Source organism: Lepidochelys kempii, chromosome 1 (genome assembly GCF_965140265.1).
Source record: "Lepidochelys kempii isolate rLepKem1 chromosome 1, rLepKem1.hap2, whole genome shotgun sequence".
Lineage (NCBI taxonomy): Eukaryota > Metazoa > Chordata > Testudines > Cheloniidae > Lepidochelys > Lepidochelys kempii.
In genome coordinates, this window is record NC_133256.1 from 300,729,788 (window position 1) to 300,746,204 (window position 16,417).

The 16,417-nt window shown below is 42.0% G+C and overlaps 1 protein-coding gene across 6 annotated transcripts in view; it reads right to left on the reverse strand.

Annotated features, from left to right (window-relative positions):
• The window catches only part of DOCK4 (dedicator of cytokinesis 4), a 434,135-nt gene that overhangs the window by 16,634 nt on the left and 401,084 nt on the right, over window positions 1-16,417 (reverse strand). For 5 of the 6 annotated variants that reach the window (XM_073328104.1, XM_073328103.1, XM_073328106.1 and 2 more), the window contains 9 exons: window positions 15,746-15,912; window positions 14,190-14,276; window positions 12,305-12,481; window positions 5,249-5,332; window positions 3,219-3,338; window positions 2,719-2,840; window positions 2,296-2,416; window positions 1,686-1,767; window positions 1,340-1,449 (listed from right to left, as the gene is read on the reverse strand). In XM_073328104.1, the coding sequence (XP_073184205.1) occupies window positions 1,340-1,449; window positions 1,686-1,767; window positions 2,296-2,416; window positions 2,719-2,840; window positions 3,219-3,338; window positions 5,249-5,332; window positions 12,305-12,481; window positions 14,190-14,276; window positions 15,746-15,912 (1,070 nt within the window). The remainder of the gene's footprint in view (window positions 1-1,339; window positions 1,450-1,685; window positions 1,768-2,295; window positions 2,417-2,718; window positions 2,841-3,218; window positions 3,339-5,248; window positions 5,333-12,304; window positions 12,482-14,189; window positions 14,277-15,745; window positions 15,913-16,417) is intronic. The other variant, XR_012156797.1, reaches the window with a different exon arrangement.

Sequence of the window (16,417 nt, forward strand, 5' to 3'; positions counted from 1 at the left end):
AGGAAGCTAACAGTTGAGAATACTCATTTTGTAGTCTCTGAGAACTGCTTCTCAGCCTGGCTAAGATTAAGTATTTGTTCTGAGATTGTCAGCTATCATGATGATGGGCATGGTATAAAAGCTTAAATAGAAAAGAGGAGAATATTTTCTCTTCAAGAACCACCTTAATAGCCAAGAGGTGGAGAGTGAGTGAGAGAGAGGCAGAACTAAAATTTAAGAGAAAGCAACAAGTCATTTCTAAAGTAAAAGAACCAGAACTACTGAGTTTCATGTTGTCAGAGGCAGAATTTCTGGGGGGAATCAGAATGGATGTTTTTTGCCACTGTCATTGGGCTCCCTGTCAAAGTGCTTCAGTTTCCCCCAGTCTCTGCAATAATGACGGCCATGCTGTGGAGATGGAATGAACTAGAAGTGCTTTTACATGTATAACAAGGGGAAAAGTACTGGAAAGAAAGTAGGCTTGTTAATAAAAAGCATTTAATTAATAAGGATTCAAAATTGGCTGGTACAAAACTCATTTTGTAAGCCTTTTAATCCACAGAACTAAAAGGATAGGGATATTCCGATTTAGGATTCAAAGATGGTGATTTTAAAGTGAAAACTCATTTCTCCTCTCTCTCCTCCCTTCTCACTCCCATGCTAGAAAAAACGCCTCCCCTTTCCTATTTGTCCTTCCTCTCTGAAATGACATAAGGATTTAGGAACTGCCATATGTGATTGGCTTAGTAGTGTATCTTGCCTTTAACAATGGCCAGTATTTAGGATATTTCAGAGGAAGGAGAATGGAAGCTCACAGTGCACAACTGCTATTGTAACAGCCCTTCCACTTTTCTTTGCTCACACAAGAACAGTCACATAATGGCAGGGAGATGGACTATATGACCTTTGCATCTCCCTCATCTGTGATTTTATATCAAAACCAGGTCTACACTGGGCAGATGGTAACCACAGAGTAGATCAATTTAAGCAGATTCACATTTCAGTTCTTGCTTCTTCTCTTTGGTATGTACTGTATATTTTACTAAACTAATATTGCCTATAAATATGCAGAAAACCTTTCCTTTTTCCCAATGTATTCATCATGTTGCCAGTTCAGAGGAATGCCTACCTACCAAAAGTAACAACAGTGGGTAGAGGTAGTAGAGGTAGGCAATTATCTGTCCTATCTGCAAACATCTGAACATTAACAAATGAGGAAGTGCCCAAATTTTCTCATACTGATTTCTCTCATCTCTTCTAAAATAAAATTTTCCTGCTGAATTAGAGACGAAGTTAAAGAAGCTTTATCATCATATGCATTAGAGTAAATGTGAATAGATCTCCCTAACAAACTGGGTACCTGTGAAGGTTCTGCAGGAATCGGGTAGATGGCACTGCATGGCCTCTCTCTTGGGGACAGGCAAGAATTTTCTCTGGAATGCTTATGTTTGTCAGATAACAAAGGAGAAGCTGGAATATAAAACCCCCCCCCAAAAGATAACTTAATGCACTAAAATGCATTGAAATACTGATCACTTAAATTCTGTGGGCCAATTTCATAACACAGAGAGAGACATCCAATTGTTCCCCTCCCAACAATTCACTTTCCTCTGACAATAAACTGCATTCTGTGTCACACAGGCAATAATTTGAGAATCAGTGGGTTAGTGTATTGAAAGCCATTTTCTTAGTGGACAAGCACTAACCTCTGGCACTGGATGGAGCAGAGCTGGTCACATTAGGTGAAGCGGAATGAGTAGAACTCAAGCTTGAGGTAGATGGACTTGGCTGGAAGTAGATGAGACACTCTTATGATCACATCATACATACAAGTTTGTAAAATACAAATACACTTCATATCTATTACACAAACGTTTTGCCCAGAGCAGAGAGTTATAATTTGTTACATTAGTTTTCCAAGAGCTCTAAGCAGCAAACAGATGTAAATAATATGAATATAATTTATTACATTTTGAACTTGCCGCAGTGTTAATGACAATTAGACCGAAAGGTCTGATTAGAGAAAAGAAATGGATTTGTGTTAGATTGTGTAGCTTTAAGTAACTTTTCTCACATGCATTTATATCTTCAAATTGGACCGTTATAGTTATGTAAATAATAATCATTCTCTATAACTAACGAACGCTGACAGCACATAGAATATGAAGGTCTGTTTATAAAAAAAGCTTTTAACACTCTTTCAATCACAATTCTAAATTAAATAGAAGATGATAGTGAGTAAATAAATCTAGTGCTTTCTTGGGAGAAAACTCACAATAAGATCATATTTAGCTTAGCTATGGCAATACTTTGTACCTGCATGTTGAAAACTTCGTCAGAGCTTTCTGATTGCCCAGTGATATTGCTGACTTCAGCAGAGGCTTGTGATGACAATGAGGAGGATGAATATCTGTTTACAGCTGGGTAACTTAATGGACTGTTACAGGAAAAAATAAAAAATTGATTTAGTCAATTCCTATTCCAAGTTTTCCAATTTATTAAACATCAGTAGGGTACCAAGAGAAAATAAACACTCCCATCTCTTATCTCATCTACTCTAATTTGGGTTTATTTATTATACTGTGATTTTTATCTGCTATGGATGTCTGCAGATGCCTGTGGACTGATATATTAAGAAGCATATATATGATAAACTACACCACAGAGAAAAATTGTTCTAGTACATTGTATGAAAGTGCCAAAAACTAGAAATTCCTGGTAATTTAATCTTTCATTTACCTGCGTCTAGGAATTACCCTGGCACCATCTGGGCTCATAGAAGCAGGCGCTGAATTTCTACATACACGAGGGCTTCCATTAGGAAAGTGAACCGGACTAGCTTGCACACATGCAGAGAATTCCTAATTATTGGTTAAAAAAAGGTTAATTAGAATAGGAAAAGCACCATCAAGCATTTTGTGACATACCTTTTCAATTCACTATCTGTACCTTTTCATTTTGAATTAGGTGCATTAAATATTAATATCTAAGAAGCTAAAGTATTTTTTTCAGTGATATTAAACATTTTCCTTTGACAAAGTAAAATGATTATTTTTCTTTTAGTCACATGATAATTTTAAAAAGTGGAGAGAAGCTCCAGTGCTACAACAATGTAATGCAACCAAGCAACCAAAAGATGTCACTCTTTGTCACTTAGCAGAACTAACAACCATGTTCAAATGAAGCAGTCCTTGCGGCTAAGCTATTCCCATGGCCTGTCAGTACATCTGCTCACATACCTGTATTCCCAAACTCGACTTCATCACAAAGAACTGATCTACTAGCTTTTTGTGTAAAGGTCTCATATCCTGAGGCACAAACTTCTCATGTACAGCTAATCCGAATTCTAGAATCTGGGCCTTCACAAAAAAAGGGGAGAAAGACACTGCATTTCAGTTTAATTTTTGCTTTCCATCATTAACCTCCTTGTTACAATGCTATGAATCCACAGAAATACATATTTTAGAAGGACCTTGATATTAAACAAAGCCTAAGGCCAAAACCAGGCATCTAGTCAAAAACATTTACTTTTTTCCTCTTTGTGCTGCTTGATTTTCAGAAGAACTTAGCTGGCTTGATACCAGTGGCTTTGTTGAATGTGTAGAGAAAACCTGACTCGGTGTGAAATGTGTGAATAAGCAGTTCTAAAAATATGAATGAAGACTTTCCCCAAACAATACTGGGAAGGAAATGTCACTGCATAGAAACGTGAGAGATGACAACTCTGGTAAGGAGCCAGCAGGTCTGGGCAGACAACAGGGATGTGTCCAAACACAGTTCTTGGAATGCACATCCTGCTATGACTACAGAACCCATGTTATTCCTCTACCAAGTATCTCCTAAGCAGTGATAATTAATGTGGTGGCTTTATATGAAGGACAAAAGTCCACCAGGCTTGAGAGTAATAGCACCAAAACATATCACTAATTATCTTGTTCAGCTTTACTTAGATGGATTTAAAACTTTGGCTTGGTTAAGTGATGAGCCAAATAAACTTTAATGTAAAATAGAATAGTTACATTATGCTGTAATATCTTTGAATGAGAGCATCCAGCAGACATTTTGGGCCAGCATCTCAGTGGGTGTAAATCAGCAGAGCTGCATTGACTTCACCATCACAGGTGAAAATAACCATTTTGTTTCAGTGCAGGTCAACATTAATTTCTGCTTCTGCTAGAGGTGTTTTGGTGCCTCATCGGAGTTTACCCTTGGATCCCTTGTGCCCCATTCTCTCGTAGGGGCCCTGCTCTCCAGCTGGACTCCATCTTACATGATGCATCATGGCTTTCCCTGCAACTGAGCCACTGCAGTGCATCATGGAAGTCTATGGGGTCAACATGTAGAAACAAAACATTTCATCTAGGTTTTTCCCAATGAAAATTTCAGCCAAAACTGATTTTTCCTGCAGAAAATTTCTATTTTGACAAAAAAACCCTTTTTTATTGGAAAATGTTTTGTTGGATGTTTTTGACCAGCTTAGCAAGTAGGTAAAGTTTATCCAGCTTATCACTTAACCAAGTGAATATTTAAAGTTCCTTTTCAAATTTTATTTTATTGGTGAAACAAAGGGGAAAATAAAATATCAAAATAAAAAGTAGGCACAGTCAATAATGTTATTTCCCAGCACCTCTCTTCCTTTCAATTCATCACAAACTATGCAGCTCATTTATCTTTATTTTCCATAAATAGTAACGTCTACATTAAGTAATTCAAACCACACAATAAAAACAAATATAACAGGAAAAAAGGAGAAAAACAGTTCAAAGATCAAATAGTGATCGTAAATTTTTATATAACGTGCATCCTCTCAATTCCTTAGTTGCAGTCTATTTTTATTTCCTAGTCAGGCAAGTATTTGTGGAATGGTTTTTAAAAATAATTAATTATTTAATTAACATAATACAAGTTGTATTATTGCTACAATATACTTTTTAGTCATAGCAGTGTCAGTCTGTCGTAGTGGTAAAATATGTAACAACATGCAAATAAAACAAATACTTGCCATCATATGAAAGGAAGTTCTGCCTCTTACTGGTCCACTTATATTTTTTTGGACAGAGGAAAAGAGGATGAAGAGGATCAGAAAGATTAAGTAAACTACACTTTTAAACCTACTTATAGGGAGTTGCAGGCTATCTGAAAACTTATACAGAAAATATTGAGGGCCATTGAGCAGCTAAACACTGCAATTTCATATTTTATCTGGGAACATATCAATTTCAGCTAGAATACACAGCAGGCTCTCTGCTTTGTCTTTTCTACATTTTACCTGCTCAAGCATCAGCTCTCTCAAGCGTGTGATCTTCTCCCCATCCTCTGGGTGGTTCAATATATATTCCTTCACAAAGAATGCCTGAGCAGAACATAATCACAGCGCAAAGTCACAACAAATTTTGATGGATATGTTTACAACAGCTTTAAGGCACCAGGTTTTTCAAAACAAAACCCCAACTCTTCCCACAGCAGTACAGAATAATAAAATCAGGTATCACAGTTATAGACCCATTTTCATATTTAAAGGTACTGCTGTTCTTTTTGAACAAACTGATATGCAACTTATACACAGAGATCACCTGCACAAATAAATGGCAGCCATTTCTTGTATAAAAAGCCTTTATCCGAGGTCCAATAAGTGAACCGCTTCCATTTGGCCATTTAGGTCGCTCTGGTGGAGGGCTTTCTGCTGTCCAACAGGGCCTGTTGAACACCGGCCGAGCGCTCCTGCTTCTCCGCATTTAACCATGCAGCAGCCAAGCTGTTAGGTGCAGAACCACCAGGTTCTGATGCAGAAGACTGCTGTGGTTTTGGGACAGCAGGTCTGGCCTGAGCAGCAGCTGTAACAGAGCAGCCGTAACAGAGCAGCCACCGAGAGGTCCAGCACCATGCTGAACCAGTGCTGGCGCAGCCAAGCCGGCACTATGAGGATCACCTTCACCCTGTGCTGCTTCATCTTCATGAGGACCCTGTGAATTAACGGCACTGGGGGAAAGGCATACAACAGAGCCCCTGACCATGGGAGCAGAAAAGCGTCCGACAGGGAGCCTCTGTCAACCCCCCGAATTGAGCAGAAAACGTGTCATTTCCTGTTCTGCCTGGGTGTGAACAGGTCCACCTGGGAAGTCCCTCACCTCTGGTAGAAGATGCTGACCACTTCCAGATGGAGGGACCATTGGTGGCGAGATGAGAAGGTCCTGCTGAGGCAATCTGCCAAAGCGTTCCTGGCCCCGATGGGCAGCTACGAGATGAATGTCATGTAGTACAGAAGTCCCAGAGCCTGAGGGCTTCTTGGCAAAGGGAAGACGATCTGGCTCTGTCTTGCTTGTTGATATAGAACATAAGCAGCTGTATTGTCTGTCAGGATCTGGACCACCCTGCTTTCTATGTGAGGTAGGAAAGCTTGGCAGACCAGGAGAACGGCTCTGAGCTCCCCGACGTTGATGTGGAGGAAGCGATCATGACATGATCGATGGCCTTGCATGCTGAGATTGCCCAGGTGGACTCCCCACCCCAGGTCTGAGGCATTAGAGATGAGGGTCACCAATGGGGACGGAGCCACTAAGGGAACTCCCTCCAACACTAATGCAGGATTCTGCCACCAAGTGAGTGATGACAGTACAGGTCCGGGACCCTGACCACATGGTCCATTCTGTGTCTGTTGGGGACGTAGACCAACACCAGCCACGCCTGCAGGGATCTGAGGCAGAGCCATGCGTGCCGGACTATGTAAGTGGAGGCCGCCATTGTGGCCCAACAATCGCAGGCATGCGTGACTGGTGGTGAGATGATGGGCTTGCATGCACAAGATCAAGTCTGCCATGGCTTGGAACCGAGCCTCGGGGAGGAAGGCTCTGGTCTGAGTAGAGTTGAGGACCGCTTCAATGAACTCTATGCATTGCACTGGAATTAAGGTCAACTTTTTCTCATTTATTAACAGCCCCAGGTCACGACAGGTGGAGCAAACCGGATCAAGATGCCACCATATTTGATCCCGGGACCAACCTTTTATCAGCCAGTTGTCGAGGTACAGGTAAATGTGAACACCCCAGCACCTCAGGTAAGCGGCCACTGGTGCTATGCACTTTGTGAATACCCTTGAGGCTGACGAGAGACTGAAGAGCAGCGCTGTGAATTGGAAGTGGTGCTGGCCCAGCACAAAATGGAGGAAGTGCCTGTGCCCTGGGAAAATGGAAATATGGAAATCCTTCAGGTTGCGGGCACCGTACCAGTTATCCAGATCCAAGGAGGGGGTGATGGAGGGCAGGGAGACTATATGAAACTTCAACTTCTTGAGAGACTTGTTGAGGCGACATAGGATTAGGAAGTAGCGGGAGTAGAACCCTTTTCCTTTCATGTCCCGAAGGACTTCCTCTGCCGCCCCCAGCGCAGGAGGTTCTCGACCTCTTGAACGAGGAGTTGCTCGTGAGACGGGTCCCTGAAGAGGGATGGGGAAGAGGGGTGGGAGGGAGGGTCAGTCACGAACTGCAGGGTGTACCCTGAAGATATTACTTTGAGCACCTAACGGTCCAAGGTCAGCCATGACCAGGCTGACCGGAAGGGGTGCAGCGGTTGAGGAAAGAGTGGGAGGGCGTATCCTGGGAACTGACTGAGGAGCCATCCTCAAGCACACCCTCAAAATGACTGCTTCTGGCCTCCTTGGTTTCTGGAAGGCCCAGGCTGAGCAGACGAATGGGAAAACAACGTGTAACGCGGCTTAGACCCCTAGCCTCTATCCTTTCTCCTGTAGGTGCCCAGCTGGGGAGTCCCGCAGGACCTAGACTGGGGAGGTGGAGGGCTGAACGGCTTCCTGGTCTGCTGAGGGTATGAAGGCCCAAGGAGCAGAGGGTGGCCCAGGAGTCTTTAAGGCCATGAAGCCTTGTGTCCGTGAGCATGGAGAAGAGCCCTGCCCCCTCAAAGAGGAGTCCTGAATGGTGACCTGCATCTCCTGGAATAACCTGGAGGACTGCAGCTGTGCCTCTTGGCCACCACCAAGGCGACCACCCTGGCCGGTGAGTCCGTAGCATCCCAGGCCATCTGGAGGGCCCCTCTAGCCGCTGCTGTGCCTTCTTCCACCAAAGCGGCAAACTCCTGGGCTCGGTCCTGTGGGAGGGCCTCCTTGAATTTGCTATTAAAATTGTACCTGTCTAACAGGGCCTGGTGGTTAGAAACCCAAAATTGCAGGCTTGCCATCAAATAAACTTTTCTGCCAAACAAGTCTAGTCTCTTGGCATCTTTGTTTTTTGGCGTGCCACTGACTTGGCTCTGCCTGTCCCTTTCATTAACAGTGGACATGACCAGTGATGCCGCTGGAGGGTGCGTGCACAAATATTCAAACCCTTTTGCAGGGACGTAATACTTCTTTTCCACCTTCTTAGAAGTAGGCGGAATGGAAGAGGGTGTCTGCCACAGCGATTTGGCAACTGTAAGGACCACTGCGTGGACAGGCACCGGAGGAGGATATAACATTAAAGAGGTTGTTGGAGTCCTCCGCGAACTTACTTTTTAAGTTCAAATTGGCAGCCAGCATTTAAGGAGGGCCTGGTGCTCCTGGAAGTCGTCGAGGGGACTGCCTGTTTGGGAGGGACCTGCCACCACTTCATCTGGAGACGACGATGATTGTACTGCTGGGGGAGGGGCCGGTTCACCTTCCCTCTCTGGGGATGGCTCCTTGGGTGTTGAAGCCTGTTGCACTGTCCCTGCTTTGGAGTCAGTGTCGTGTTCTGACTCCGGTGCCAGCGGTGCCAGAGGCAGCCAGGGAAGACTGGTGGGAATACGGAACCAGCATTATGGACACACCCCATGGGTTCCAGCATGGCCATTGTGTGGGCTACTATCCCTGCTGCCATGCCGCAGCTGCAGATGCTGTACTGGTCTTGCGGGTTGGCAGAGAATCTCCACTCCTCGGCAAGCGGCTGAACTCCCAGTCTGACTCGGACCATTGCCCTTCCGGCGACCAAGGCGGAGATGTCGAGGCCTGAGTTTGCTGACTGACCTAGTTGGCGACCGGTGAGATGCGGGCAAGGATTGGTGCCTGCTTGACAAACAGTACCAAGGAGATTGAGACTGGTGTCATGATAGGGAGTGACTCCACCCCTGTGGGGACTGACATCTGGGAGACCGTGTAAGCGAGGGTGACCTGCGCCACAGCGATCTTTGGTGGGAAGCTTGCCAGTACCATGGGTATGGGGATCAGTGCCTCGACTCCAGCGTCCCATGCCTCGTAGGGAGAGAGTGGTGCCGGGGTCCTAGGCTATGGAGATGGGGATTTATGCCTGAGGTCCGGAGAGGATGCTCCACTGCTATATGTGGCAGGTCCATGACTGGCTTGCCCTTAAATTTTGGGATCTTAGCTGAGTCTGGCGTGGCAACAGCAGTATCAGACAGCCTGCTTGTTCTTTAGCTGCCAGGGCTGCTTTGGGCAACGAGTGCCCTAGGAGAAGCCGGGGAGTTGGAGGCAGATCACTGGCCAGGCTAGAGAGTCTGATCACAGCGGTATCCACAGTAAGCTCCGGGGTGGGCACCTGGCCTGACATAGGTCCTTTGCTCGAAGGCCCTTTCCCCTCTGGTGCTGGGGTGCTCTTCTTCTTTTGCTGCTTCTTAGGCACCAACGAGGGGGAACAGTGCTGAGCGGAGCCCACTGCTGGCGGTGCACTCTGTACCGATGCCAAGGTGCTCAGCGTGGGGTCCGAGCGGGAGGGCTCCAACACAGGAAGAAGTGCTGCCTCCATGAGGAGGGCCCTCAAGCGGATATCCTGCTCCTTTTGGATTCTAGGGTGAAAGTTTTTACAGATTCTTTACTTGTCCTTTCTCTGGGACTCCCCCAAGCACTTCAAACAGCTGTCGTGGGTCACTAATAGGTATCGGCCTGTTGCATGACGAGCATGGTTTGAAGCTGGGGGAACAGGGCATGCCCTGCTCTGGGGCGAAGTCCCAGCTGGGACTCTAACTACCAAACTAACCTAACACTTCACTTAATGGCTAACTAAGTACCTACAAATTATATACAAAGAAGAGTGGGCTGTAAAGAACCACTAACACATTTGCAATGCAAGACAAGGTGCTCCAACCAACCGTCATGGGTGGTAAGAAGGAATTGAGAGGCTGTAGGGCTGGTGGCACCTAATATACCAGCGCATGGGTGCGGCACTCAAGGGGGTGCCACAGATGACCCTACGGATATTGCTAAGGCAAAAATTTCCAACAACTGTGCACGTGGGCGTACACACACCTAGAATGGAATCGACATGAGCAAGCACCCAAAGAAGGAGGAGTGTTAAGAAACAGCATGGACAATAGGAGATGGGTGCTTTTTGGCCCTGCGGAGGGAACTTAGATTGCAAGAAGAAGGGGTTGACTGAAGAATCTGTTTTCTGGGTCCTGGCCTATCCTGGGGTGAGGGATGCTGCAATAGGGAGGATGATATCTGTTGAAGAGCCTGTATTCACAGTTCAGGTCTATCCTGAGCTTAGGCCTGAAGATCCAGGGCTGGAAAGGGGACAGACACATTGAGTATGTGGCCCTGTAGAGAAGGGAAGAGAAGAGAAAGTAAGGGAAAGCAATTATGGAGTGATGCCTTTGTGAAATGGAGGAAGAGGAGAAAAAATAATGAGATGATAAAATGAGATCTGTTTCACCTTGTATTTTAGCTGTGACACGGAGTACCTTCCCAGACCCAAAGAGAGCTCTCTGTAAGCTTGAATGCTTGTCTCTCTCACCAACAGAAGTTGGTCCAATAAAAGATATTACCTTGGTCACTTATTTCTTAGAAAAGAAAGAACAAGAGCAGTTTCATTTATTCATGGTCTTACATTTTCTTTCACCTCCCCCAGCTTTAAAAAAAAGTGTGTGAGGGGGAGAGCTGAAAAAGGGGTAGGGACCAACTATGTGTCACCCGGGATGGAGGGGAATATATGGGTTGATCATAGATCACAGGAACAGGGGAGGAATAGGCAGCAGGCTAAAACTTTTAGTTTAACAATTCATGATTTGTTTCTGCATTAGCAGTACATCCCAACAATGTGTCAGGTTCATTTTCCTTCATCTTACTTCAGTTGCTGCCTTCAAAAATCTGACATACTGAGTGAGCAGTAAATCTTTAAACTGCTTTTGACCTTTCGGTCAAGTGGGCAAAGTGGTATTCAGCTTCTTCTTTCACACGGCAAGAGAGGTGATTAGCAACATTCAACTATCCAAGTGCAGATTACTGAGTCAGTGAGTATCTTTGGAAGGGCTTAGTGTAAGTCTGAGATGCTGGCAGCAAATGATCAAAGTGGGCACTAATTTACAGTGGGCCCACAGTTTGTGACTGGTGTTCAGTCACACTGTGTTATCTCTCAGCTTCCAGAGGTGTAAGAGATGACAGCACAGCATCTGAAATGAGATGTTTTGAAATGGCTAGGTGTGGACCATTGTTTCCAGGGTAGGTTGAAGCCTGTTATTCAACTTCTTCACCTTCTCATACTATGGTAGGGGGATTCCAACACACAGAGAAATATCTTATAAGACTTCTGGGGAAAATGTCAAGAACAAGCTAGTACTCGTAGTGTTCACATCCTTTCTTTTTTACTCAGAGCTGCAGCTTCAACATACCACAGAACTCTGCCCAGGGATAATATTCCAAAAATTTAAGGTAATCATGAAGGTGACCCAAGCGTGATGATGATCATGAACAATTCTTCAGCAAGAATATAGGTTAGAGGTGACAAACAAAATACTTTTCAATTGCACACACTGTTTCCTTCTAGACTTTCCCAGGAAGATCGGTTTCTTGAAAGACTTGGAGAAGATCTAGGAGAACAAGTTGTCACAGACACCCTTTCTTATTAAGGAATAAATGTAACAGTGTTATTGGCAGAACAACCTCATTAAGAAATAGAAAACTGTTCAAAACTGTCTCTTGACCTAAAAAGAAGCTGACACAATGTAGGAAAGAGTGATAAAACTAATTTTAAATAGAGTGGCTTAACCTTTCACAAGTAACCATAAAAAAAAAACACAAAAAAAACCAAGTAACCATCAAAGAATGCAAGATAATTCTGGATCTACTTATCACTATGATAATTTTATAGTGCTACTTACACTCAAATGTAAATAATAAAATTTAAAAAAATCACACATTTAATATCACCTTTGATATTTATTTTAGTATAGGTGATTATGTATAATGCAGTTTCTATTAGTACTATTTGCATCCATTATATATAATACCATCTGTATGCTCTTATACAGAGCAAGAGTTAGACAGAAACAGCTTAAAATTAGTAAAACTATGCATGAAACAGATAATACGATAGATCCGTAAAATATATTTTATAAATAAACTGCTTACCTCTTGGTACCTAGCAACTCCACCATTAACTGCTGCATCTATGACCCCATTCAGACACATTGTGAGTGGGTTTATATTCTGCATCTGTCGGGTCTGACACTGACTAATCAGAGTTCTCAGCTGTTGGTTCTTATTTTCCAGCACTTCAATAGCATTCTCGAGGGGACTCATTTCCACCTGGGGGGAAAAAAAAATCACCAAGAACATGCTTAATTCTCAAATATTTAACAGATAATTTATTAAAGGCTGTTTTTGCTGAATTCTAGACTCTAAACAAGGTTATTATGTATTACTAATTTCTCATATATTTGTAGATAATTCCTACATGCTTGGGTTGCCTTGTGAGATATGGGGTCAAAAACAGAATGACTTCAACCACACAAGCAAGGACCAAATTCCATCAGCAATTCATATTATTTGACTCTGCAAAGCTGGTGAACACTTGCAAAATACTGAGCCCTTTAACTCCTGGTGAAATTAACAGGGCACTCATTATCAGGCCCGGAGTGATTTCTGTGCCTTACTGAAGGGTCAGAGGAGTTTCCCTAGCTGCTAATATATACTGCAAGAAGACAGGAAAGGCAGAAGAAATTTTATAATTCAGTAGCTAGAGTAGAGAATAGACTATTCTCTGGCCTCTATAGCTGTCATCATTTACCAAATGTTACCACCCAGTGGTATTTGAGACAACGCAAGTATGTGCTATGCTAAGCATAGAGGAAACTGTAGTATTTCAGCTATAATTGCTGGCAAAAACTGACTGTAATGGTGATAAAGGTACCTACGGAAGGGTCTCCTGCTGTTTTGAGGTGACATTTTTTATGCAAAATATTGGGCTGTGCTGTATTAATCTGGGAATTTGTGTGTGCTGGAGCAGCAGCCACAGTACCAATCAGCTAGCAGATTTTCTCTTGCTTTACACAGAATTGTGTCATTTGATTTGTACTAAATTGAGTAGCTGTTTTTCAGTTAGGACTATACCAGAAGGATGAGAGAAAGACTGACAAACAAAATAACAACATAAAAAAGAAAGGAAATAATTTGTACAGCAGTAACCCTGCGTTCAATGGGGACTAGTTTCCCATTAGTATTGGACTGTCTTCTTTGGCAAGAGGGAGAATATTTGCATGTGCCAACCTTCAGGGCCTGAAGCTTGCCAAGTTAGCTAGAGAACTTTAAACAAGAATTATTTGTTATTATTTAAAAATCCTTTAAACAAGGATTATTTTTCAGAATATGTTTTGAATGTATTAGAGAAGTTTCCCTGAAATTTGACTATGAAGAAAAACAATAAATTACAAGCTGTTAGTAACGGGTTGCTACTTTAGACCTGGATCTTACAATGAGCTTCACATAGGCAGGTTTCTGCACCCATGCAGAGACCCAGTGACTTTAATAGAGCTCCATGCAGAGAGAGGGATCCACCCCCATGGCACTTTTAGCAGAACGGGAGCCCTGAGAATGATTACCTTTCAAGTATACCAAGAGACATGTTAGGCCATAAATATTCTAAACAGTGAACACTGTTGTACCAGGTTCTAAGAAAATAACTTGCTGACATTCAGTGTCACATCTGACTATATTTTTCTTGTTTTTTTTGTCTTGAATTGTTTGAATCAATCATAATGATGGTTGGTGGTTCCTACCAGTGCTATTCAGTTATTTATGGGAACTAGGTACCATAGAAGGATTTAAAAATCATTTTATTCAGCATAAAAAGCAGGCTGAGATGGATTCCTGCCACTAGCAACACTAGATATTACTAATAAATCTTTAAATCTGGTTTATTACATGCTATACATATAAAGAAGTAACCTAGTTGCTAAGCCAGTATCCAAAATGAACTTGGAAGCAAGAGTCTATTAATAGATCTCTTCATACTCACTACTTCACGTTTTTCCACTTCGAACCAACGGGATATCCCAGGTAAACTCTGCACTAAGATCAATGTTGTTCTTTCCACCCATAGACTCTGCAAAATACAAAAGCAAATTATTTGGTGTGCTGTTCTTTTGGAGACACGTGGTTTGTTTGATCTTTTCTTAACTGATGGATTTCTTCATTTTTGTGATATTGAATGGCAGTAATGTGGTAATAGCTAAATCTGCTCAAATGACCACCCAAAAGAATACAATATACAATTTTCTCTTTTACCGTCTAGGACTGACTATTAATTTCTGCTGATCTCATGAGTTGAGGATACTCTTTTTATCCTGGTCTCTGTTCTCTAAATGGACTACAGATGAAAGCTACTCACAACCTAATCTATTGGGAAAAAAGACAGTTTCTAGTTTTTGTATTCCTGAAATGAGGAATAAATGGGAATAATACTTATGTTTAAAAAGAGTGACTGACTCTCCTTTATCAAGTCCTACAATATATCAAAGTGTATTGCATACATCACCCACAAACACATAATACTATTAAATGCCTTTTAGGGAAATATCTTAAAGTAATTTAAAAGCATTATTGTGACATAAAAGTCTGTTGAATTACAAGGTTCCACAGTATATAATATAATGCTTATATAAAATACATCAGAGTAGTACAATTAAAGAATCCTAAACTTTAATCAGAATATACAACTGATTCATTCAGCTCATTTTTATGGTGCTTTTTATTACCCTTATAGTTCTTACTCTAAGTTTACAGCAATACCAACATGTGATAATGCACTTTATCCATTTGAATAATTCCCTTATTGAAGCACAAGATATACAAATGTATTTCATATATACATTACTAAGAGATGAATATTTTTGACTAGGTACATATATATATATAACCAGGCAGGCATATGCTGAAAGAGTTTCTAAGTGTCTTGTGGGTCAGTGTGAAGGTTGGTACTGGAAAAGGCAAGAGTGAATTTTCCACACACCAATATTTTTGTTAATAGGATTAATAATAATTTATTTATTAGGGACTAATTTGTGGCTTGGACCTGGATTAAAAGATAGCATGTAGTTGTCATGTCACAAGCTCAGACCAGGAACCATATTGTAACTTAAAGAGTCACAATTTGGTTCCTGCTTCCCCCTTCTTTCGCAGGGGGAATCACCTATGCCTTATGCTTGGCACAGATTACTTTACTTCCCAGTCTGTGCCAGTTTAACTGTTTTAGCAAACAGTGTGGGTGCTGCTCTCCCCCTGCAAAGCTATATAGGTAGCTTATGCAGGTAGCGTGTGAAGGGAAGTAAGCAGGCTTCTTACGTGTTCTCACTCGCTTGTGCAGATATGTAGGGCAAGTGACAATCTTGCCTTATGTTTGTCTTCCTTATTTTAATTCAAATCTGAAGAGTATGGAAATGACACTTGATTTACCATTATTTGCAGGGTCCATTTAATTTACTCTTATCTAATTCATTCAGCACATAACTATAAATTATCTTATGAACAATGGTATACAGCACCAGTAGTACAGGAAACTATATGGTACTGTACCTTGAATTCATTCTCCTTGTCTTTGGTCCCTTTGTGGAATGGCCTGTCGTATCGGAATCTCCAGATGTGATTCACTTTATAAAAACTCTTGATGTTATCTGGGATGCCCTCTCTCTGCAGGACCTCCTGGCTTTCAGGAATTGGTGTCACTGCATAGATCTGCAGATCTACATGTAAAAAGTTAAGGGCCAAACTAACTTATCACCAGCAAAACAAGTAGACTGGTTCCTGAAGCGTGAAGAAATAAAAATTCTGAAAGTTCACATCCTTAAGCTTCCAGACCATTAACTTCTTTTAACAAGTCACAGTTACTTCTAAAATGCAGCTATCTAGTATATGGAAATTAAAATATTTAACTATGGATACTCCTTCAGATTTCACCCATAGCCTATGATACCATGCTCTGTAAATCAAGAACTAGTATTATTGCAACTTAAACTGACATACTAATGCTCAAAGTCTGACAGTTCTGCAAACTAATTTAAATGAAATCAAAATGTTTAACAAGTGATCTCCCATCAAGGATTTTTAAACAAACAAACAAAACCATGTAGAAACATGAAAGAATGACTGGAAATAATTTACCTGAAGAAATTATGAATAAAAAAAAGTGTTAGAAGTCAAATTCTTTCAGTTATTTCAGTGGAATTACATCACACGTGAATTTGGCTG